This window comes from Anoplolepis gracilipes, chromosome 15 (assembly GCF_047496725.1).
Source record: "Anoplolepis gracilipes chromosome 15, ASM4749672v1, whole genome shotgun sequence".
NCBI lineage: Eukaryota > Metazoa > Arthropoda > Insecta > Hymenoptera > Formicidae > Anoplolepis > Anoplolepis gracilipes.
Window position 1 is genome coordinate 4,198,200 of NC_132984.1, and position 24,284 is coordinate 4,222,483.

The 24,284-nt window shown below is 33.7% G+C and overlaps 4 protein-coding genes across 5 annotated transcripts; 2 read left to right on the top strand and 2 right to left on the bottom strand.

Annotated features, from left to right (window-relative positions):
• The first annotated feature begins 45 nt into the window (after window positions 1-45).
• On the top strand, window positions 46-3,804 carry LOC140674261 (dynein axonemal assembly factor 4). The gene is made up of 7 exons (XM_072907676.1): window positions 46-321; window positions 710-947; window positions 1,482-1,680; window positions 1,827-2,493; window positions 2,757-2,857; window positions 2,929-3,082; window positions 3,598-3,804. The coding sequence occupies exons 1-7, from the start codon at window positions 202-204 to the stop codon at window positions 3,802-3,804; spliced, it is 1,686 nt and encodes a 561-aa protein (XP_072763777.1). The 5' UTR covers window positions 46-201.
• Window positions 3,805-3,958: 154 nt separating this feature from the next.
• Window positions 3,959-4,636, bottom strand: LOC140674263 (uncharacterized). Its single transcript, XM_072907678.1, has 2 exons — window positions 4,543-4,636; window positions 3,959-4,322 (listed from the first exon to the last, which is right to left on the bottom strand). Exons 1-2 carry the CDS (start codon window positions 4,608-4,610, stop codon window positions 3,959-3,961), a joined length of 432 nt encoding a protein of 143 aa, XP_072763779.1. The 5' UTR covers window positions 4,611-4,636.
• Window positions 4,637-10,102: 5,466 nt separating this feature from the next.
• On the top strand, window positions 10,103-13,350 carry LOC140674262 (uncharacterized). Its single transcript, XM_072907677.1, has 2 exons — window positions 10,103-11,705; window positions 13,286-13,350. The coding sequence occupies exon 1, from the start codon at window positions 10,579-10,581 to the stop codon at window positions 11,074-11,076; it is 498 nt and encodes a 165-aa protein (XP_072763778.1). The 5' UTR covers window positions 10,103-10,578; the 3' UTR covers window positions 11,077-11,705; window positions 13,286-13,350.
• Window positions 13,351-13,611: 261 nt separating this feature from the next.
• On the bottom strand, window positions 13,612-23,141 carry Mgtor (nuclear basket protein megator). 2 transcript variants are annotated; one of them, XM_072907668.1, is made up of 12 exons: window positions 22,745-23,141; window positions 22,284-22,446; window positions 21,877-22,098; window positions 21,229-21,788; window positions 20,665-21,056; window positions 18,806-20,554; window positions 16,265-18,715; window positions 15,769-16,170; window positions 15,294-15,656; window positions 15,021-15,198; window positions 14,536-14,856; window positions 13,612-14,113 (listed from the first exon to the last, which is right to left on the bottom strand). In XM_072907668.1, the coding sequence occupies exons 1-12, from the start codon at window positions 22,917-22,919 to the stop codon at window positions 13,998-14,000; spliced, it is 7,092 nt and encodes a 2,363-aa protein (XP_072763769.1). In that variant the 5' UTR covers window positions 22,920-23,141; the 3' UTR covers window positions 13,612-13,997. The 2 variants fall into 2 exon arrangements, with proteins under 2 accessions (XP_072763769.1, XP_072763768.1); XM_072907667.1 differs by having other exon boundaries at window positions 16,256-18,715.
• Between the last annotated feature and the right edge of the window lie 1,143 nt (window positions 23,142-24,284).

A 24,284-nucleotide genomic window follows, 5' to 3' on the forward strand; every position in this document is an offset into this window, starting at 1 on the left:
TGCGTAAAAATATTATATATATTTATTAAATTTCTTATAAGAAAAACAATGGATCTTTGGTTTGTATATGGTTACTTAGATACATTCGTTTGATCGATATTTTACATAGTACTGTATAGAGTTACAGAGACATAGCAAACGCACAAAAAAAGAAGTTACGTCAAATCGAGCGAACCATTTGTCATAATTCGAATTCAAATTATGACAATAATTATCAAGGATTATCAATGGCGTCAAACAGAGAAGAGGATAATAATTTACGTGCCTCTGAGAGGTCACCCTAAAAATGTACATTTATTCGTGATGGACGATTACGTAAAGGTATATATTCAGTTCTTTTTTAATTTTCGAAATAATATTTTCAAACTTGAATAATTAAAGAATTGCATTTCTTGACTTTCCAAAATCAATGACTTTTATTAATTATAAAAGTGAACTGCAGTTTTTAAATGTACAATCAATTATTTTATTGTGCATGTATATTAATTACATATATTTCAAATACAACACTTAAATAAAAAAAAGCCTCCAAAAGAAATTGTTGTACCAAAAATATACTTGTTAGATACAATTTATGATTTTTCTGTTTCAAAATTTTAGTGACTTAAAATAAGTGATGTATGATATAATTAAAAAACTTCAATGTATATCAAAATATCGCGAGCATCTTAAAATTTGGACCGACTGACGTATTGAATTTTTATTAAAGATTAGCTTTCCACCTTTTATTTTGGAATTATTTCTATGGGCGAACGTGCTTGAGGAAGAGAGTGAGTGTACTTTGACGGATACTGAAGCTATTTTCTCTTTGCAAAAAGCAAGTGTGGCTGCTGACTGGCCAAATCTCGAAGTGAAGGACATTAGCGAGGAGCAGAAACGCGATTTTAGAAATCGAGCTTTAGAAAAAGCCCAAAACGTTTCGGATAATCGTGCGAAATCTAATAGTGGTAAGAATTATTAATTAAAAAATTCTCATTTAAAATTGTTAATTAAAAGACGAATTCTCATTTTTGAACAAAAAGCAAGTAATTATATAAAAAAATTGACATAATTATTATACACATATAAATTTTTATTATTTTATTATTTTAAATGTGTATTAAAATGTGTGTTTTTACACACACAACATGTTATATTATTTGTTATATTATTAGATTTTTTATTTATTTTGTAAAATGTGTTTTTTATAGATATTTATTAATTATTACAATATATTGTATAATTTTAATTAATCTCACACTCCTTTTGCTATCAAACAGCTAAGATATTTACAACAGCATTCTAAATATATTAGAATAGCTTAAGTTTTTAATATATGTATATAGTACATAAAGTTAAAGAAACTAAAAATATCAAATGGAAAATATTATTTTCTATTTGTAGAATTAAAAAATATAAAGGAGTAATTGGTTTTTAAGAATCAAAATTTTTTTAACAAAAAACGAGAATTATTTGTTGAGAAATTTGCCACTACTTTGCAGAGAAACGTCAATATTTGCAAAAAGAAGCAGTGAAAGTGCAAATAAATTTGGATACTGATTCATTAAATAAAATAGAAACTTTAAGAGATTCTCATCGTAGAGCTGCAATGCAGGAATTTGAAGAATGGCGATCAAACGCGGAACTGCCAATCTTTCAGGATATTTCTGGCAAAGTGCAAGAAAACAGGAAGGCATACAGGTACTATTTAAAAAATGTATAGAGAATATGAAGCCGATTAAAGATTGATAAATATTTTTGAAACTATAAAAGAAAATGACGCCTGTTTTTCTATAAAAATATTATCTCGATTCTCTTTTCATTTAATCGAAGAATTTTATTGAAAGGCCTGCGCTTAAATGGTTCAAGGATGATCTCGGCATCCAGCGATCTCGGGAAATTGACAAGAAACTAAAAGAAAAGCAACAAGATGAATCAATAGTTATAGAAGAAATTGTTGAAGAAGATCTGAAGGAAGCATCATCGATTGAAGGAAATCTGAAAAAAGAATTAATTGTTGAAGAGGATACGAAAGAAGAATTAAATATTAATGAAAAACTGGAAAAAGAATTAACTGTTAAGGAAACTTTAAAGACAGAATTGATTGACGAAGCGAATCCGACAGAAAATACAGTTCTCGACAAAAATATTCAGAAAGAAACGACGAATACTTTAGAGATAAAAAAGGCAACTCTTGATAAGAACTGCGATCTTCAAGAAGAGTTTTCTGAGGATTCCGAGTCGGATTACGAAATGACATCCTCTCGATCTGTAACAAAGTCTCTAATCTCTAAGAAAATAAATCAGAAATTTACGCAAATGAAGAAACAAAGACCAGATCAGAGTTTGATCGATAAAGTATTAAAGAGTAAATATTCGAAAATGAATCGGATATTTGATGAATCTACGAACCCAGTTCCGCTTCCCAGAAGAAGCGGAACCATCAATATAACTTTCTCTGAACGGGCCTTTCCTACTCCAGCCCGGGAGAGTTCCCTTGTTGAGGAACAGGAAGTATGTTATATATTTTTAATTGTATCATTAATTGTATGACATTACAAGTAATCATCTTAGCAAGAAAATTGATAAAAATAACATTTTTTAAATAATTTCATCGATTCAAGGAAATGAATTTTTTCTTAATTAAGAACCTGTGTTAAAAGTTAATTTTTCTCTCTTCCTCTTTGGAAGAATTCAATGAAAATGTATTCTTTACATAATAGTAATTTGATATTATAATTTTAACGATGTAGGCGAATGCATATATTTATTTTCAGTGGCTTTCCAAGCAAGCGGAAGCTAGAAGAAAAACTGGATTTGTCGTCGAGGATCTTCGTCCTGAAGAACAGGATCCTTTATGGCTGAAGGACAAGGGCGAGTATGTTAACGTGTTTGGTCATATATTTTTTGATTATTTATTATAATTAATTATTTCTATATTTTTTTCAGTGATTTTTTCAAGGCGGGAAACTATCTGGCTGCCATCAGTGCGTATACCCATGGGATTAAAATCAGTAACGAAATGACAGCGCTTTATGTGAACAGATCAGCTGCGCATTACGCTCTCGGGAATTATTACAGATGCATTGACGATTGTTCTAAGGTAATGGAAGTCTTAATCAATACTATTTATTTATTTAAAATTTCTTTTAAAAGTCTTTAAAAAAATTAAGAGAGTAAAAAAGAAGATATCTAGAAAATATAAAACAGACAAACATATACTCATAAATTGATTTTAAATTTCCAAATAATATTTATAATTAGTTTTTATTTTTGTTCTATTATATAAAACATCGAAAAGATACGGGTATATGTTTCTTTTAAAAGTCTCAAAAAAATTAAGAGAAAAATGTATAAGGGAATAAAAAAGAAAATACTTAGAAAATATAAAATAGACAATATATAAACATGTTAACTTATTAATTGATTTTAAATTTCCAAAAAATAGTTCGTTTTTATTTAAATTATAACTAGTTTTTATTTGTTTTATTATATAAAACACCGAAAAAACGATAAGACAGATATTTTTTTATACCTGTATACTTTCAATATTTTATTTTTACATGAAAAATGTAGGAAAGAGTATGTAATTAAAAAGAAAAGATTTTCTTTTTCTAGGTATTGGAACTGATGGAACCGAAATGTGAGAGTAACAGAGTGTCGAGAGCGAGATGTCACGCTCGCCGGGGCGCTGCCCTTTGCAAATTATCTGCACCGCAACACGGAATCTCCGAATTAGAGGCTGCTCTGCAATTAGATCCTAACAACGAGAGCATTAAACACGACCTTCTTGCCGCTAAACAATATTTTAATATAAAGGAATAAAGATAGGAAGAAAGGACAATTTAAAAAAATTTTTCCCTTTTGTAATCAAGTATAAGAATCTTTCGATTTTTTTTTCTTTATTCTTAAGAAATAGAAATCCTCTAATCTCTATAATTAATTCCCATTATTTTCTTTTAATTCATCGCAATTGAATTTAAAAAGATTTATTATCTTCAAAGCTTGCCTTCTTCGCGGCCAGAGATTCTTTCATGCAGGCGCACTTGGTGTGCTCCAGAGCATGAATGACTTCATGATGACGATCCCGTTGTCGATCGATGCGGTGTCTGATCATGAAGACGAGACTGACGTTTTTCGTCTCGATCGGAGCGCAGACTTGCTTGGAATCGGGACAGCATCCCGATCCTGCGCATCGCGCTAGAACTGTGGATGCGGGATAGAAAATTTCGTCAGGTCCTGGACCCGCGGTTAAGAGCTCCTCCATCCGGACGGCCCTTAGTTGGGGCGAAGAGCATTGAAATTGATACACCAATTGCGCGTGATTCAGAAAACTACTATCCCTGTATCGAATAAAAATAATGTAGATGGGTGTGATAAAGGAGCAAATAAAGATTGAAGGAAATATGAATAATTTAAACATTTTTGATATGAATAATTTTTTTAATAATTCGACATTTTCTTAATAATTTGATATTTTTTTTTAATAATAATTTTCGATATAAATAATTTGTTTAAAATATTAAAGAAGAAATAAACCGATTGACTACATCACCTTCTCACCTGTAATGTCTGCCAATGACAGTTAGTATGAACTGAGCGCAGATTACGAGCAATAAAAATTTCCTCATCTTTGTAATTTAAGCAAGCTTTCACAAGTCACTGCAATGTTTTTCTTAATAATAATAATTCTTTAAAGCGATCGATATCTCCGTAGAAAAAGGAAGGCAATTTTTTATTGAGTTTATCGATAATGTTTAATAAATGTCAAATTTAATTAATTTTTTTCACCACACACAATAATTATATATTTTTCAAAACATTCAATTTTAATTTTTTTTCCGAAAAAAAGCCGGTAATTCTTTTTTTTTTTTATTCTTCCTCCCCTTCGCGAAGTTTCGCATTGAGGAGTCTCGCTACGACTGCTGTCAGAGCTCTGCGATCTGAATTCTTTCATGCTGTGTATATACGTAATTTTTATCCAGGCTGTTCCCTCAATCTCGTCCTCCCTTCTCCGATTTCTTCTCTCTCGTCCTCACCTGTTCTTCGATGTCTCTTCGCTTGGGACATCTTCCTACGGATTCCCAGTAAGAGGAAGAAATTCGAAGAGGGATCAGAGTCTAATGGTTCCGAGAAGCTCTTTGAGTTAATTATAATTACTAGAAGCAGTAGAGAGAGCGATGTTGCTTCTCGTGATATTTATCCTTCTCATTTCACTTCCCTTGTTCTCTCTCTTTAATTCGTTTAACCACTTGTTTTAAGATGTGGAAATTCGAAAAGCAAGTACGATAAAACAAATTTGATATATTGTCTTCTTATTAATTTTTTAGTAATTAATTATTAAGTTTGATTAAAATTATTAAAAGATTTTTAATCAAACTTAATAATTAATTGCTAAAAAATTAATAAGAAGACAATCTAATGGATATATCCATTTTTTAATTTGCGGGTTTTACATCGTAAACTTCGAAATACATTTTTAATGTTGTATTAAATAAATGATTAAATAATATTAAATAAAGAATTAATTATCAAATAATAGAATAATTAAAAAATAAAATATTATAAGTATGTAAATACAAAATACATTCTTTAAAAGTTGGTTTAAGTACATATTTTTGTAAAATAACAAGTAGTAGCACAAGTTTTTAAAGGGTTTATTGAATTACGTAAGTGTGCAAATTATACTTTGATTAATTCCTTAATTCGTTTTCTTAATTCGTTTAACCACTTGTTTTAGGATGCAGAAATTCGAAAAGCAAGTACGATAAAACAAATTTGATATATTGTCTTCTTATTAATTTTTTAGCAATTAATGATTAAGTTTGATTAAAATTATTAAAAGATTTTTAAGTTCTAAGAACTTAATACTTGAATATCCATTTTTAAATTTGCGGATTTTACGTCGTAAACTTTGAAATACATTTTTAATGTATTAAATAAATGATTGAATAATATTAAATAACGAATTAATTATCAAATAATAGAATAATTAATAAATAATTAAAGAATAAAATATTATAAGTATGTAAATACAAAATACATTCTTTAAAAGTTGGTTCACATATTTTTGTAAAATAACAAGTGGTAGCATAAGTTTTTAAAGGGTTTATTGAATTATGTAAGTATGCAAATTATACTTTGCTAACTTGCACTTTTATTATTGCAAAATTTTATTTACCCCTAGTCACAGCGTGCAATGAAACATAGCATTCGTAATCTCGATACAAACCGACGAGTCGAGTTTACCATAGTCATCTGCGGTATCCGAACTGAGGAATCTGATTAAGATTGCTTTGTGAAAGTTAGGCAAGAGTGAGTTGTCAAGATTCATAACGCAATTCGTACCGTTTTGGTGATCATGCATTTCAAAGATTGAATCACCATTGAGTGACTCACTGGGTGGGTTTGAAATTTCTATGGGATAAATCAATACATTCTACTGCTGTTGAATTGAGCGTGGAAAAGTACGTCATAAGTAAATTAAAACCGACATATCCTTAAGAATCTTAAATAGCTACAATAGTATTTTAAAACATGGAAATTTTGCGGTGACAGATAATTTTTATAATCGAAAAGAAAGAAAGAGAAAAGAGTTGACAATTCAAAATAAAAAATTTTTAAAAATATATTATATCATGTAATCGTGTTGTAATTATAAACCGGCTCGTGTTTTATTTCTGGAACAGAAGTCTGGTCAATGAGTTGCATAAGAGTTGTCGACACACGGAAAGAAATTCGGGGAGATGAAGATTAGAAGTATATACCAACAATATTTAAACGATTATGTTGACAATACGTTCACTTTTACGTCATTTAGATATTTTTAATAATTTGTTTATGAGAAGGATTGTGAGCAAATTAAAAAAAAATTGACTGCTACATATTATTAATTAATGTAACGATATATATATTATTATCCAGTAGTATGATACAGCTGATCTAAAAGTGTTCGCTTCTTACGCATGTACCTTGACACATCCGCTACAACATTATGCAAATGACAGAAGGATGCGTCAGCAATAAGGGAATCCCTCAGTAGGTGTTCTCATCTACGTCATAACAGGAAATTCACGGTATTTGAGTCTTTTACGCAGAATTACCCGGCGCCGATGGAATCATTCTTAATCCGCATTTAATTCTATGATTAATGACTTGCATAAAAAACAATGCTAAATTCTTAAAAATAGATGTCATTTTTTATTATCATTTTTTTATCGGAGAGTTACACTAGTTTTCTAATTAAGGATATGTGTAATCGAGCTGCAAATCGTATAAAATTATGAAAGTTGATATTGTATTCATTTTTTGTTTTATAAAAAATTTACGTATTTATTAAAAATTACGTATATCATAAATTATTTTACAAATTAATAAATTTATTAAACAGTAGAAAATAGCTATTATAATAAATGCAGGATTCTCCAAACAGATTGCACATATCCTTGCAACCGTTTTCAAATTACGTAAATTATAGTGTCTCAGTGTTCATTGCATCATTTTCTATGAAGTTCATCAATAGCTTGAAATTTTAATCTGTTCTTGATTAAGGTTTATAACGATAAAAAATGATTATTCAACGTAAGTACATTTGTAAAAATTAAAATTATTTTTATAATATTAAACTAGAATGAAGTTAATTATATATTTTTTGAACGATTATAAAATAGAGATTTTTTCACACATATATACATATACATACTCGTAAACGTTTGAATTTAAAATAACTGATGTATGCCGTGAACACGTGGTACACATCTCTGATAAAGAGGCGCCTGTGTAATTAAGGATTCCAATCTTGAGTTTTACCACACATATAATTATAATAGTTAAGCAACACAAGTTCTAGCGGGAAACTTGACCACAATGTACCATGACTACCAAGTATATTCGATTCGCTAAAAATATCGTTTTATTCATCTGAGTCATCTAGCCAGACGTCGATTCCTAAAAAAAAAAGAATGAAGGTGGGAATAAAGGAAGAGCTTCCTTACTTTATCCTGAAATAAACTCAAAGATCAGACACCTCGTTACGAAATATGTTAATGATATTAAACTTAATTTTAATTATTTTATAAAAATAACGTGTATTAGAATACATATACATATATATATATATATATATATATATATATATATATATATATATAAAATGCCAAACTCGTCTAAAGACTATAGCCGGTTATCCGAAGAGTTTTCAAATAATACTTGGCTTGTCATTTCTTCATTGTAAAAAAAATTTTCCTCAAAATTTCAGCTCCTTAACTTTATTATTTCTTGAGTTATCGAGAAAAAAGTCATTTTCAATTTTTATTGTTCTTTTCTGCAAATATTTTAAATGATCCCTATCGATTTTTTTCTGAATACTTATCAACGAAAGACACAAAAAAAATACTTTTTTAATTTTTTCGAGTTGGTGCAGCATAGTAAAAAAAATCCTTCTTTTATTCTTTTTTTATAATAAGACCGAGTAATGATAATGATAATAATAATTGCAATAGTTATAATTACATTGCAAAGTAGAAATATTTTTTATGCAAAAACAATTTTCACAAATACAACTTTTAAATAAATTTTTATATTATTTTTGCATAAAAAAGATTTCTATCCTGCAGGATAATTATAACTATTACAATTATTATAATTACTATTATAATTATTACAAAAAAAATAAATAACTTTCCGTCCTATTATCAAAAAATAATAAAAAAAAAAAGATTTTCCAATTTTTTCATGTTGCACCAACACGAAAAAATTGAAAAAATTCGAGAGTATTGAGACATATAAAAAGAGTATTCTTTAAAAGTTTGGTGATTGAACCTCGAAAGGAACATATTAAAAAAGCCATTTCTTAATTTCAATCTTTTTTTTTAAATCGAGCTTTTATTCGAGATTAATGATAAAATATTTTTTTTGTGTCTTTCGTTGATAATTATTCAGAAAAAAATCGATATGGGATCATCTCAAATATTTACAGAAAAGAAAAATAAAAACTGAAAATGACGTTTTTCTCGATAACTCAGAAAATAATAGAGTTAGGGAGCTAAAATTATGAGGAAAAATTTTTTTTTACAGTGAGGACATGACAGGCCAAATGTTATTATATGAAAACTGATCGAGGGCATTTTTAGTATGCTTATCCGGCTATAGCCTTTATGTCAAATTAGTCTGAGAAATAAGATGTCTATAAAACAATGCCTCAACAACATGTCATGATAAAATGTTAAAATAAAATGTTTTGAAGATGTCATAAAGTTGTCTTTTTAATGTCTTCATTGTGTTGTCTTCGGAATTTCAAGATTTTTCAATCATGCATTCTTGACGTATTCTAACAGACGTGTTGCTGATGATTATTTAATTGCATGTTGATAGTCATCGTACTCGATTTACGCAAAAAAAACCTTTGACATGCAAATGAATCACGCTCCAATGCATACCAGTTTAATTGATACTAGGAAGATGATAAACGTGATCGATCTCATTGCGTTTGGTTATTCACCCGTTCAGACATACGTATTCGAGTCCTGATTTTCCAAGAAATTTATGTTTTCCTCGTAGAACGAGTCAACTTATAATCCGGATGAGATGCACAAATGATTTCAATTCTCAAGATCCATACGAATGAAGAAATAAAGAAGACGCGAAGAACTTTATATCTAAACCTTTTAAGTTTTGCCATTAAAAGCTTTCTTATAGAATTATGTAATTATTCGCAAATAAAGAAGCTATGAATTAAGGAATTGCATTTATTCTTCCGACCTTCAATACCTGCATCCTAGCAAAACGCCACCTTCTTGCATAAAATGGAAAAAGTAGACTTTATTAATTTTATTATTATTTATCTTTCTTACATCACATCATTTACCGCATCAATAGCATTAATATTATATTGATACTTGACAAGCCGGTTATCAGCTGTGAGAATTATTATTGCAAGTGCAAGGGGTTAAACAGCAACGGAGCGATCGTGCATTAAGCGCGAACAACGGTTGCACAATAAAGCGGAATCATCGCGGAAGGCAGATCCGGGCTTTACGCGTGCTCTCGCGGGAGGCATGCGTGTGCAAGCTCTTCCATATATAAATACACGTATGCCAGTGGGAAAATCTCAGTCGACCGATACTTGGTGCCTGTAGCTTCTCGCCCATTCATCGAGCTACTTCCGTCCAAAAGTTAGAAATTTATGGGGACCACCACGTGAGTCTATTAGCTTTGCAAAAGAAAAAAAAAAAAAAAAAAAAAAAATAGAGGAATACTTCGTCCTGGAAGAAACATATCAAGTTCATTGTGTCGACGCAAGTTTTTTTTGTCTGAAGAAGTTGCACGAGATTCGTGAAGTGAAGGAAGAGGAGAAGAGAAACGTTTCATCGTTAAAAAAGCGACAAGAGGAGGAACTTCTCATTTCTCTTACCTATCCTTAATTCTTCATTCAATAATCATTTTTATAAATTCAACGATCGGTTTGCCTCAACCAGAAATCATTGATCCATCTAATCAATGATCGAGTGCTATTGAACTTTCGAGCGAAAGAAGTGCAGACTTTATGTCCGTGTGATTTGCGTGTGATTTGTTGAGTTAAAAGGATTCAGTGGAACAATAATGAAAAGCAGGTCGATGAAGAGATCATTGCTAAGGCTCTTAATTTTGATCCTGACGACGATGGATCAGATGATGCTTCTTTTTGCGGCTCATCACGGCGGTCACCATCATCGGATGTCGAAGAGGATCCACCTGTCGAGCGCGAGGGAGGCCACTATGAGATTCCTTTGCAGGGAACCCCAGTCGAGGGCCTACAATCTGAGAGATCTGGTGCAGAGTATGAATCCAAGCGAGAGCGCGAATCAGCCGGTGTACATCGTGTTAAAGAGATGCGACAGTCACTCTGGTTGCTGCATCAGTCCTGATCTCAGTTGCACGCCGGTGCAATCGTCCATCTATTACGACGAGATGGAAGTCGAGGTTTGGAGTCTGATGACGAATAGCACGAGGAGGGCGTGGATTAGAGTCGAACAGCACGGCAGGTGTACTTGCGAGATCAGTAATGCCACTGAAAGACTCAGGACAGACATTCAACTACCCAGCATACAGATTCTATGAGAAGATTCTTCGAATCCATTCATTCAGTATTATGAAGCAGAATGGAAGACCCTAACTGCATTGCTCAGTAATTAACTGATTATCTTGCATTTTTCTGTCAGATAACAATGTTATGGTACAAAAAGAATAACATTCAGTGTTAATTGAAACTAGTTAAACAAAGACGATGGAGTTAAGGTTTTTTAAGATTAATTAGGATTGAATCCTTTGAGTTAGTTAGGAAGAATGGATTTAGACATCGATACTAGTAGTGATCTGCGCATTAAAAATGTTCGAATCTGAGCAGTCCTATGGTGTGAAAAACGAATATAAAGTGTTAAAGAAATATTAATTGATTATAACTGAGACTGAGACAGATTAGATTGAAATAAGCTTCTTACAAGCTTTTTCTATCAATACTCATCTAAACTTAATCTTCATCATCTATGACTATGATAAAGGACACGCAACGATAAAAAGTGAAATTAATTGACAGACATTATATAGATTTAAATATTAAGGATTATACAAATTTAAACTACAACTGTAAAAATTGCTAGGGAAAAACGCGACCGACAAAGATGTGTGAAGACCTTCCAGAATATTTAATAAATAAATCATAAGTGATTGTGATTTCGAACAAGTATGTCGTAAGTATTTAAGAATATTTAAAAAAGTTAAATATCAATTTATAAAAGGATTATTTGGATAATTGATAAGAAGTAAAAGCGAGAGACTTTAAGAATTTAATTTAAGGTTTGGAGAGTTTGAAACTTTATGTTCGATTAAAAAAAAAAAGTTTTTCGAATCCATTAAAGTAATTTTTACATATGCATAAAAGATATTTTACAAATGAAAATGAGAAAGAGATATTTATCTTTATCAAAGATGTTAGTGATATCTTTTTAATGGGAATTTTTTTAAATTAACATTTTAAATTTCACATGGGATTATATATAATAGATTTCGAATCGTGCCATATGTTTTTTTTACAGATAAAGAATTTAAGAATATACAGAAAAAAATGTAACAAATTATTTCAATGTACTTTTCTAACGTAAACATACATTACTCATGCTTTCTCACTTCGCATAAATGCGTACAAAATGTTCTATCATAAATAATATTACATGTGCAAAGTGCAGTTTTTCAGTAGCAATTATATATGGTTTCGGTGTTCACTTTCCATAGACTACTTTTTATCGACATTGTGATAAAGAGATTAAGTCAATTTATGATTATAATATCAGATCTATGCAAAATAAGGCGCCAGTCTACATACTTCTCTCGCACGTTCCGCACTCGATTTCGACATGATATTTATATGAAACTAATAACACTACGAAACTGACAGTTACGTTTAACGCTAAATATAACTTGACGATGTATTCGTTAAATTGCGATGCTGTTCTCGCGTTAGACACAGTGTATATGCTTAGTTAAACAAAGTCCAGACGCGGCGAAAATAACGTACTGCGTTTATATGTTAATTAGTTCTGTACCTTTCAGATACAGAAATAAGATTTTTTAAATTAAAAGTGATTTTTTTATGAAACAATCAACTCGACGACTATCGTAGTCGACGTGAGAAAGAATTTTGTACAATTAATCCAAAAAACAGTATTTTAATGTTAGTTTTAAATTTAACGCAATTTTGATAAGCGTTCACTTTTTTTGTATAATAATTAATTTATGAAACAAATTATTTTTCAATTGTAGAATAAATAATGATAAGCAAATTGAGATGTGATATAAATCAACACGTCGAAAGGATTGAACAGTATTCCTGTAGTATCTAGTTAGCAACTAATATATATTACTCAATTATTTAATTTTTATACTAATTAATTTATGTATATATCGATTAATTTATGCGAATCGATGCGATAAAAATATTTGTAAAAATAAATCGCAGTTTTGTCTATTTTTATATCAATTTATGTAACTTATTTCTTCATATCTTATTTGTTTTTAATTTCCGACTTCGATGAAAAAAATCCTAATTTTTCCTAATAAATTTTCTCAATATAATGCTTTTAAGAAAAATTGAATTTAATTAAAAATAAAATTTCCCGAACAACTAATGTTTATATTTATAATAGTTATATTATATGTTAATGTTTATGATTAGCTATGGTGTTTTATTATAATTTTATTATTGACTGTTCAATTTATCTGCCTAACCATCTGCAGAACGGAAATAGTGTAACAATGCGAATTCTCGATTTAGCACACAGACGTGCGAACAGAACTGGATTGATGCCCAATCAAGAGCCGCTATGTCAACGCCGACTCTCACGGACACCTGTTCCGCAAAGTTAGCTGTCAGAAAAGAAAAAAGAAAAAAAATTCCGCTAGCTCTACACAGTCGAGCGTAAGCTCGAATTGATCATCTGTATAAAAAAAAAAAAAAAAAAAAAAAAATATTTCGATATTACATTATCCGCTAGAAAAATTATACTATATATATCATATATACATCTATATCTATTTAAATGAAATGAAAATGGAAATGGACATTTTGGATTTTTCAGGTTTTTTTTCAACCAAGGAAACATTTAGTTCTATTTTCTTAAAGCTATAAGAAATTTATTATAATTTGTTGTAAGATTTCAAAGTAACAAGAAAACTGTAGAGGCAAAATCCTTGATCTTTGTGAAAAAATTCTTTCGATTTATCTTCAAGAGTAAACAATTCTACTATAGGAAAAAATTGAAAACAAAAATATAGCATAAATATTCCTACAAAATTGATTTGCATATTTAACCCCCCCTCCCCCCAGAAAACATCAAAGCATTTATTATACAAGAACGAATTATCATCGATTTTCTTTAGTTATCTTTAGTTGCTTAACTTACATGCTTAGTAAGACCGACAGTATAAACTACACAGAATGTCTGACGAATAAAAGACTTACAAGACACAGAAGTCGCTGTGCAATATTACGAGTATCGAGTGTAAGGATATTTCGCGCGCATTCGTCGGCCTCGCGTTCCTCGTCCTCGTCCTCCCTCATTGCCGGTTCCTCTATTAGTGTGTCCTCGCATTATAGGTTGTCCTTTAAATATTACAAATTTTAACATTTGTCGTACAAAAAAATATTCTGATATTGCGAAAACTAGACACGTAGCATATTTCTTTTTGCAAAATCTATTTTTATCAGACACAATGAGATGTTGCATTTTACACACGTATAATTATTGTTAAATAATCATAATTCGTCATGTGCAGAATAGTAAATTAAATTAAATTGTATATTTTTTTTCAAATAATTAATAAAAAGGGAATAAAAAGAATTAATAAAACAAGGTTTAATAAATCAACAAAGAATTGGAGACTTAAAGAAGAGAATTAAAGCGTAATAAGAATAAAGACTTAAATAAAACAAAGAATTAATAAAAAGGGAAATTTAAATTCTTATAAAAAATTAATATAAAAAGAATACTCTATCTACAAGTAAATACAAATTTTTTTATTTACCTCTACCGGACTGGCTATCTCCCCACACAATCGGTGTAGGCCTCGTGCCTCTAGCTACTCTGAAGGTCGACCTCGGCGATCTTCTTACTGTCATTCCCCTACTGTTAGGATCACCCGTAGTTGCCAGGGTGGCCGCTATTGTTCTTTGACGAGTGTTACTGGATGGCGAAGCTTCTGCTTCGCGACTCTCCTCTTCGACTTCGTCTTCAACAAGTTCGCTTCCCGCTTCTTCCGTCACTTCCACCGTGTCCACGGTGTCGTCCTCACCGGACGCCAAGGCTATCTGCTCGTCCGGTCGTTTCTCACCCTCTGAACTCACTCCTGCAAAGAAAAGAAAAAAAGGAAGCGATATAACGCAGCAGTAGATATAATTGTAGCTTTCTTCAGTGGTATATCAGCACAAACAATGTTAAGAATTCTGTTCATTCAGTCTCTAATATTCTTGAAATGAATCTTTCGATGAATTTAATTAACTGACAAGATACCTTCGCTTGGAGTTGCGCTGGATTCTGTGGCTTCAGTTGAACCGCGTTGTTGGTCATCCGCACCAACGATGCGAATGTTAGGAATACCAGGTTCCTCAACATTGTCACCGGAAGTGGCCGTTACGGAAACGGGCGTTACAGATACAGTAGTTTCTTGTTCCTCGGATTGGCCACTAGTCTATTTGCGATAGAAATTAAATAAAATATTAATCATTACCCATTTTATTACATATTCTATTTTTATAGAAAATTGTGATTAAAAAATTTACTTACCGAAGGTGGCAAATCCGCAGCTGGGGAGACCTGAAGAGGTGTAGTAGGAACGCTGCGACCAGTTCCACCGTCCTCCAGTTGTGTCAAATCTATCCTACTGTCGTCTATGCTTTCTTGAACAACTTGAGCTACTGTAGAACTGGAAGATCCAAATATGGTTCTAATAATAGAGCCAGTAGGTGTTGTTAAGGACGGTGTTGAGGAAGCTGTCGTAGGCGCTGAATGATCCCCAAAAGTAAAACGTCCCTGAGGTACTTGTGGAGAGCTCACAGCTTCCCCGAAGCCATCGCGACGAGGAACGTACAAAGTTGGTGTGCTAGGAACGATGCAGTCGTCGCCGCCGTCTTCGTAGCCTGGTTGTGGCTTTTAGAAGAAAAAATAATGACAATATAAGATACATATATAAAAAAAGTGAATATTTTTTCTATAAATTAAAGAATTTCAAATAAATGTTATAATTGTCTTAAATACTAACCAGAAGAAGATGTTGCTGTTGTTGTTGTCTCGGCATAGGCGCGATTACTCTAGCTCTTGCAGTGAAGGACGTCGGAGGCTCTACGGTCGGTCCAGCGCTGCTGATGGCTTCTGATTGCTGCTGATTAGAAGGAATAGATGCTTGACCTTGTCTAGGAACTTCGACGCTAGTAGAATCCTCTTCCATGATAATCTCCACCTCGTTATTGTCTCGTTCTACCTCAACTTCAACTTCATAGGGCATCTCTTCTTCCTCTTCTATTTCCTCGTATGCCTCATTCTCGAATTCTTCTTCTTCTTGGGCCTGATGGTTACCTCCACCTTCACCTTCATCACAGTCCACTACTACTACGCAACCTTCTTCTACTTCTTCATCTTGATCTCTCTGGCTTGATGTTGGAACCTAACAATATTAATATTAAAACATTATTGAGAAAAATTGAATTTTACGCTCATGCATGTAGAAATCATTTATCTTCCTGTTATACCATTTTTACCTGATATTCCACTTCCGAAACGCTAGCACTCGCAGTCGCGCTAATGTCCTGTCTACTCCTTTTGGTCTTTGGACTCTGCACCTGCTCCTGACGTCCGTGATCCATCTCTTCGGTTATCCCGGAGCCAGAGGCGGTAGAGTCCAAGGTCCGAGGTCTCTTCAGTCCGGAAGCTTGGGATGTACTAACCGATTGTGTGGAACTGCTCGCCACAGTTTGTTGTTGATCACTGATAGCAACTTGCTGCTGTTGTTGCTGTTGCTCTACCCTAGGACTTACTAGCGCTACTGTTTGCTGCTGCTGTTGTTGTTGGCATTGTTGTTGCTGCGGCTGCATGTTGAGCGTCTCCGCACTTTCCGGATCTTCTCTCTGTGTGGATTCAGCTGATTCACTTAATTGCGGTTGCACCACCAATTGACGAAGACTACTAGTTTGCGCGCTTTGTGAAGAACTGCTAGTGCTTGCCGGTTGGAAGTCGGTTAAACTACTAGTCGGTGAGCTCGTCTCCGTGGTATGTACCACTTGTTGTTGTTGTTGTTGTTGTTGTTGTTGCATTTGATGCGGCGCGACCATGACTGGTGCACTAGCTGTGGTCGGTAATACGGCCGCTGTTCTCGATTGCACGACGCTCATCGGTCTGATACTCGCCAAGGGTGTTTCTGCCCTTGCTGACATCGGCTTGATGTTCGCCGTGGGCGGTTCCGTAGTTGCACTTACTCCACTTATTCCAGACAGCTGTCTCTGCAATTGAGCAACTCTCTGCACGAGCGCCTCTTTCTCCGCTTGCACTTCCAACTTTTCATGCTCCAATCTGGAGATGCGGCCCTCCATTTGCGATTTTAATGCCACCAATCGCGTATCATGCTCCGTGTCGGAATGATCCCCTTGAACTCCTGCGCTGCCTCCTCCAGCTTCTATTCTAGATCTTAAGTCTAGTAATTCCTTTTCGCAAATCTTCTTCGACTCAGTAAGCTGCATAATTTTCGTTCTAGCTCCTTTAAGAACTTGCTTCGCTCTCTCTTCCTTTTCCACACTATTGCGATTCATAGCTTCAATCTCCTTTCTCAGATTTTCGGTCTCGCTTTGAGCTGTTGTCATTTGACGAGTTAATTCATCTACCTTCGTTACGAGTTCGGCGTTTGCCTGACGTAACTCCTGACGACCCTCTTCTCTTAGTTGATCTTCGCGATCTTGCACAGTCGTACCGGAAGTATCTTCATTTCTAGTTTCCTCATTACGATTCTTTTCTTCCTCCACGGTTCTTGCGAGCTCTTCGAACTGCGTTTTGTATTTTTTAGCTATTTTACGAATTTGAATTTCTTTATTCCTGATGTCGTTAAGAACTGCTTCCTTGTCGCCTAATTCTTTTCTGAGGAAAGCCAAGTCTTTTGTCTTCGAAGAAGAGTCGGCTAGTGCCTCGTTGAGGTCTTGACCCAGTTTGCGGGACTCTTCCGATACTCGTGCCATTTGTTCCTCTTGCGTTTGTATCTGTCTCTGTAATTCCGTCATTTGTTCTTCGAGTTTTACTTTCTCCGTTTTTATTTGATTAAATTCTTCATTTCTCTTTGCATGAATCTCTCTTTCTGACGTTAGCAGCTTACTCAGATTCTCCCTTTCAGTCTGAAGCCGCCGCCAATCTTCAGGACTGGCCTTATTCGCTTTCTCTAATAACGTGTTTGCTCTTTGCCTCCATCTAGTCACCTCGCCCTTCAAGCTATTGTTCTCTTCCATCAGAGCTTCAGTTTTGGCTGTCAAGTTTCTGGATTTATCTCGAAGAGGCACTACTTCTTCCGATAGAGCATTCACTTTGGCTGAAAGTTCGTTAACTTTTGCACTTAAATGATCTCTTTCTTCTCTGAGAATTCTATTAGAATCTGTAATGGCATTCAACGTTTCCACCTTGCGCAGCAATTCTGCGTGCTTAGATGTAGTCATCACATCAATTTCGGATTTCTCTCGTTCAGAATTTAGCAACATCTCGGTTTCTTTCAATCGTTTCTCCGCTATCTCGGACTGTGATTTTAATCTGAGATTTTCCGCCCTAAGAACATCGGATTTGGCTAAAGCCAGGTCTTTCTCCCTTCTTAAATACTTCATAACCCTTAACAACTGTTCAACTGACTTGGAATCTTCCTCTAAAGAACTGAAACTTTTATTCAGACTTTCGAAGCTAGTATCGGGGCTATCTCTTCCACTTATCTTGGTCTGCTGACTCTGGATAATGGCGACTCGGTCACCCAATTCCTGAATTTGATTATGCAGAAGCGCGTTTTGCGCATCTAGATCTACAATCCTCTTTTGTGTTTCCTCGACCTCATTTACGAGCTTCTGCTCTCTTGCTTTGGAAGCTAATTTCTCAACTTCCAAAGCTTCCACCGCTGCATTTCGTTCTTGAGTTAATATACTAAGTTTCTGTTGAACTTGCTGAGCTTCCTCTTTAAACTTGGCCAAAATCTAAAAAAAAAAAAATTATTATGAGTTGTGTAAATCATTCATAAAGTTGTATAAATCAATGTATTTTTTTTTATTGACTACTAGACTTACTTGCAAATCGGACGAATGCTGCATCATCTCTCTAGCGTATTTGTCTTCTGCTTCTTTAAGTGTAAAAGAGATAGATTTCTGATCGTTCTTCAACAACTCTAGTTCACCTTTCAACTCATCTAACTCTTCGAGTTTTCTCTCGGCCTCGGCCAATCTATCTCTCAATTCTGAATCGGTTTCTTGTCTGCCATTCGATACTTTCGCCAATTCATCATTCAGTTCCTTTACTCTCTTCTGCAATGAAATAATTTCCACACGCGATTCTTTTAAGGCGTTCTCCAATTCCTCTTTATACTTGTTATACTCGGCTGTCAATTCTCTCAACTGCGTTTCAGCGCTCTCGGCTATGTCACAGTATTGTTGATTCTGCTGTCTGGCTGCTTTCAGTTGTTCGGAAAGTGATCTTATTTCAGTCTGATTGGTGCCTAGTTGCATTTCCAGTTCCTTAACTCTTTTTACAAGACTTTCATCTCCTGTCAAGGGTTTAGCGATAGAATGGGCAGCCGCCTGCCTCAATTTGTTGCTTAGTTCATCAATCTTTTGACTGCTTTGAGCCTCAGCCTCTCTCGCTTCATTCAGTTCAGCTTTGAATCTTTCATTTAATTCGCGTTCTTCTTTTAATCTCTCCTGCACAGTCGCCAGTTGTCTCTCCAAATGGCCTGAAAGCTCTCTAAAGCGATCCTGCTCCTCCTGAAGACGACGTCGAAGAGCAGCGCATTCTCTGTTGGCATCGTCAAATCTCTGTTCGGCTCTGAGGTGTCCTTCAGCCTGTACTCGCTCCAGACTGGCCTTGATAGATTCCATGTCTGCTCTGAGCAAAACTTGCGTCTGTCTTTCTCTTTGATAGACTTCTCGTTCCTTTAGAAGACGTCCTTCAGAGTCTTTCAAGAGTTGGCGTTCCTGACGAAGGTTCTCCAGTTGAACTTCAGATCGGGCTAAGCGAGTCTGCGCACCAAGCGTTTCGTCTTTTAGCATCATAATACTTTGCTCGTGTTTACCGATGGTAACGTTGTAATTGTTGCATTTCTCTTCGAGAGCCTTGATTTGAGACTTGTAAGAAGCAACATTGCCCTGCAACAATGTAAACCTCTCGTTCGCCGAGTCTAATTGTGCCCTCAATCTACAACACCTCGCTGAATTTGCCTCTGCTTCTTTCCTAAGTCTTTCCACTTCCTCGCTCAACATCTTTTCATGCGCAGTCCGTTCTTTTCGATATATCTCGTATTCATCTGAAATGTGTTTAAACTTATCCTCAGCTTCTTTCAATTTCCTGGACCATTCCTCCTTTTCTTCATTATCTTTCGTCGTCTTCGGTTCTTCCGATTTATGCTCTTCGACATCTTTCTCTGCTTCCTTTTTCTCAGAGTTTTTCAATATCTGTTGATACATGATCTTGTATGTATCCCTCTGCTTCAAGAGACCATCCACCATCTTTGACTGCCTCTCCTGTGCAGCCTGCATGTCTGCCAGCTGTTCCATATAACGATCTAGCTTCTCCTTCATCTCGCCTGAATTTATCTGGTCAGTAGCTCGTTCAATCTCTTCTTGTCTGGATGACAATGCACGAACAACTGCTAAAAGTTTCTGATTATTTTCTTGCAATTCCTCAATATCTTTGAAAGTCACTAATTTCTTGCTGATAATCTGTGATGACAAGATGTCATCTGTATCCATGGAAGAAGACAAGTCTCTACTTTCTACGCGAGTATCGGTGCGACTTTCTTGGACCTCTTTGAGAAGATAACATACCTACAGGAATGCAAATTATATAAACATGTAATGGATCAATTAAATTTATAATTCTTGAAATCCGCCTATTTAATAATAAATATAAAAAAATATAAAATCATATAACTCACTTGTCTTGCCAGATCAGCAAGTTCGGTTTTCAATTTCTGATTTTCTGTAGTGTGATGTTTGGCAAGACGGTTAGCTTCATCAGAACTTTCCTGAAGACGTTGATTCTCTGCAAGGAGTTCGTCCAGTCTAGAAGTTAGTATTTCCACATTTGACATGGCTGTTTCATAATCTTGACGCTGTTGCTGCAATAATGGTGCTTTCTGTTCTAATTCTTGAAGGATTAGATCCATTTGTGCTTTCAATCGTTCATTTTCTTCTCGTTCCAAGGTCAACTCATTGGTGGCTTCAACTAACTGAGTGTAAATCTGTGTGAGACTTAGACCTTTTCGTAGCACTCGACTTGTTATTGCTGCTGTAGGTGCTAATTGTTCTACGGCTTGGTCTAATTTCTCTGTAAAATCAATAAAGTTCATATAAATATTATTATACATATATAATAATAAGATAGTAATAAGATAAATATCTAACTTTAAAATATAAGATGTATAACAGAAAGTGTATCCGATAAAAATAAACTAATAGTCAATATTGATACTTGACAAATGGGAAGAATTGCAACTGACCCTGTTGGATATTCTTTAGCAGTTCGTTAGCGTGTTCCAGCTCCTTTGTCAGATTCTGAATACTCTGTTCTTTATCATCCATATCTTGCTTATGCTGGAGCATTAATTGGTTGTACTTTGTTTCCAGGGTTCCATACTCCTCTGCGGTGCTATCCACAAGTTTTTGTAGCTCGCTCGCCGCATTGGAGATTTCTTCAGCCTTGGCATTGGCATCATCCTTCATAGATTCATATAAACTGGCTAAATTTCTCTGTGCATTAATTTCTTTCTGGTAAGAATCATTTATGGCGATTTCGTGGGCACGCTGTTGTTCCAATTTTTGAGCTAGTTCATCACATTGCTTTTGAAGAGAAGAAACTGATTCTCGCAATTGAGAATTAGTTTCATTAGCTATTCGTAGTTCTTCTTCACACTGAGACAATTTAGTATCAATTAAAAGCGCTCTGCTAGAAGCTTCGGATCTTGCTGTTTGCAATTCAGAAGTTCTTTTAGCCAGTTCTTCTTCGAGATTTGATACTTGTTGAGAAAGAATCACTCGTTCTTGCTCTAATCGTTTCTCTCTGTATGCATATAGTAAATCAAATTAATAATTATATGTTACTGAATTTTTACAAATATATAAAAGATATTTTCTTTTAACTAACTTACTTGAAGTCTAAAGTCATTTCTCGACTACGAATTTCTTCTGTCTCAGCCAGCGTTTGACACTTGGCTGCAATAGCAGTTTGAAGCTGAGAGCTTAAAGAAGACAATTCAATACGCATCCTTTCAATCTCGGTATCCCGCCTCTCAACTTGCAGTTGTAACGCATTTGTCTCATCGGTAACTGCATCTCTCTGCCTCCGTAGTTCGCTACTTTCCTTCTCCAATCTGTAATTCACATTAAATAAAAAATATTACATAAGATTGTTAAATATTAATAAAATTATATTAAGAACAAATGCAAAGTCTTCTTATATATTTATATAAATATTTATATTATATAAATATTTATATTAATTTAGTAATAATATTATTTTTTACTTTCTAATATATTTATTAATATATATTATTACCGTTTAATAGACTCTTGTAATTTATGTACTTCATTCTTTACTTCTCCCAGATTGTTAGATATCTCTGTATTATTTTGTTCAGATAATCCCAATTTTCCTTTACATTCGTCGAGATCCAATTTGTGCTCTGCGAGTTCCTTCTGTGCCTTCTCTAAATTTTGCTCTGTATGCCAACATATATAATTAAAGCTTTCTACAGTGTTTAGTCACAAGAGAATTTTTCAATTTTATTTGGTCATATTTTATTTATACTTTCTACATTAAACAAGATTAAAGTCCATATTTAAATTTTGAGTAAGAAAATAGAGATGTGTAAATTAAAAGAGATTTAAATGTAACAAATGACGAAAAGCGCAAGATTCTTGAAAATAAATACTTGTAAATACAACAAGTGTCATGAATAATTTATATATATATATATATATAATATATAAATTCCATAACCGGCGTCCAGAGCTTACCTAACGTCTTCCGGTTGGTCTCGAAAACAGCCTTGGCGGTGATAAATTCATCAAACTTGCTGTTAAAATGCGCATGAATCTTCCTCGCGAGCTCCTTCGGGATCTGCTCCAGCTCCTCATCGTTCGCTATCTCCCGTAAAACGTTCGGCTGCTCGCCGTCCTCTAAAGTTTCCATGTCGTTCGAGGGGTGTCAATTGTTATTCTTACCGTGATTGTATCAGCGTCGTCGAATTAAAACAACGTTCTCAGATTCCGGGAGTTAAATCGTCCACGTTTTTTCTCGATGAAAAAATCATTTGCGCCTCCGTGGTCAACTTGCCGCGTTTTTTTCCTGAATGCGAACAATTTGCCGCCTTGTTATCACGAAGCGCAAACCAACATGAACTGAACCAGCATAAGCAAGAATTGAGGATCATCAGAATAGCCAATCACATGTGATGCCGTCACAGACTTAAGGCTGACATTACATATGTCGTACGAGAAATTTTTCAAGCGTGTTAATTGGCTGCGGTATAGAGAAGTTCTCGAGTCCCTAGAAATTTTCTATCCTGCAGCCAATCAACTCGATATTCCATAATAGAACTTGTTTTCTAGGAATTCTAGCTAAAAATATTTTAGATAACTCTGTATTGGACACAGAAAATTTACTGTGTTACAAAAAATGCATTGCTTTTTTTAAATAATAATATTTAATAATTATTGTTAATTCTAGATTAATATATATATAAAAATAATAACTTTCACTAATTTATGAAATATTATTTATATTATTTATTATGTTAATATATTTATAATTTATCATAATATTGATTTTTTTTTCTTTATCGTGCAATTATCTATTTTATAAAATCAATTTCAAATAACTAATGAAAGAATCAACGATAAAAGTCTTTGATTATCTCTACGTTCGAATTTCACTGTCAGTACTAAAAATCTATAGTTTATGTTACATACACTATACATTTCTTAGTACTGGCAGTTACTGGCAGTGAAATTCAAATGCAGAAAATGTAGTATATATGATAGAAGTTCAAAATAGAGAGTGCCTCATAGAAACAGCCAATCAGAGCTTAAGTAGATATTGCGGCAAAGTTCTGATTGGCTATTTCTATGACGCGCTCTCTATTCCGTACCAGGGTCGTCAAACTCCTTTGTTCTTTTTGGACCAGCGTTTTAACGCCATCTAGAGTGCCCCCAGAAAATCGGAACTACTTAGCGAAAAATCCAATATGGCGGAATATTTTTGTTTACGAGAAACCACAGCGAGAAACATTTGCGTGAAAGAATTACAATCAAAATAATTATAATTATGATGGAAGTCAGAATTGAAGCCTTTCTGAATTTTATCAGTAATGTATTCAAGTTATTTACAATTTTACAACGAGACATGCCGAAAGGATAATGCAATCAAGTTTAGAAGCAAATAATCATGATATTAGTTTTGAACATAGATTAGCGCAAATGATAATTGAATTTAAATTACAACAATATGATCAAATTACCCAATTCTTGGAAGAAGTAAACAAAGCTGAAAAATATG

Bases quoted from the DNA above. Each gene is read 5' to 3' on its own strand.
- LOC140674261 (XM_072907676.1), top strand. From the start codon at position 202: ATGACAATAATTATCAAGGATTATCAATGGCGTCAAACAGAGAAGAGG. The intron at 948-1,481 runs GTAAGAATTATT...ACTACTTTGCAG, and splicing joins TCGTGCGAAATCTAATAGTG to AGAAACGTCAATATTTGCAA. The intron at 3,083-3,597 runs GTAATGGAAGTC...TTCTTTTTCTAG, and splicing joins GCATTGACGATTGTTCTAAG to GTATTGGAACTGATGGAACC.
- LOC140674263 (XM_072907678.1), bottom strand. From the start codon at position 4,610: ATGAGGAAATTTTTATTGCTCGTAATCTGCGCTCAGTTCATACTAACT. The intron at 4,323-4,542 runs GTGAGAAGGTGA...TATTCGATACAG, and splicing joins GTCATTGGCAGACATTACAG to GGATAGTAGTTTTCTGAATC.
- LOC140674262 (XM_072907677.1), top strand. From the start codon at position 10,579: ATGAAAAGCAGGTCGATGAAGAGATCATTGCTAAGGCTCTTAATTTTG.
- Mgtor (XM_072907667.1), bottom strand. From the start codon at position 22,919: ATGGAAACTTTAGAGGACGGCGAGCAGCCGAACGTTTTACGGGAGATA. The intron at 21,789-21,876 runs GTAAGTTAGTTA...ATATGCATACAG, and splicing joins GAAATGACTTTAGACTTCAA to AGAGAAACGATTAGAGCAAG. The intron at 15,199-15,293 runs GTAAGTAAATTT...TATCGCAAATAG, and splicing joins CTGCGGATTTGCCACCTTCG to ACTAGTGGCCAATCCGAGGA.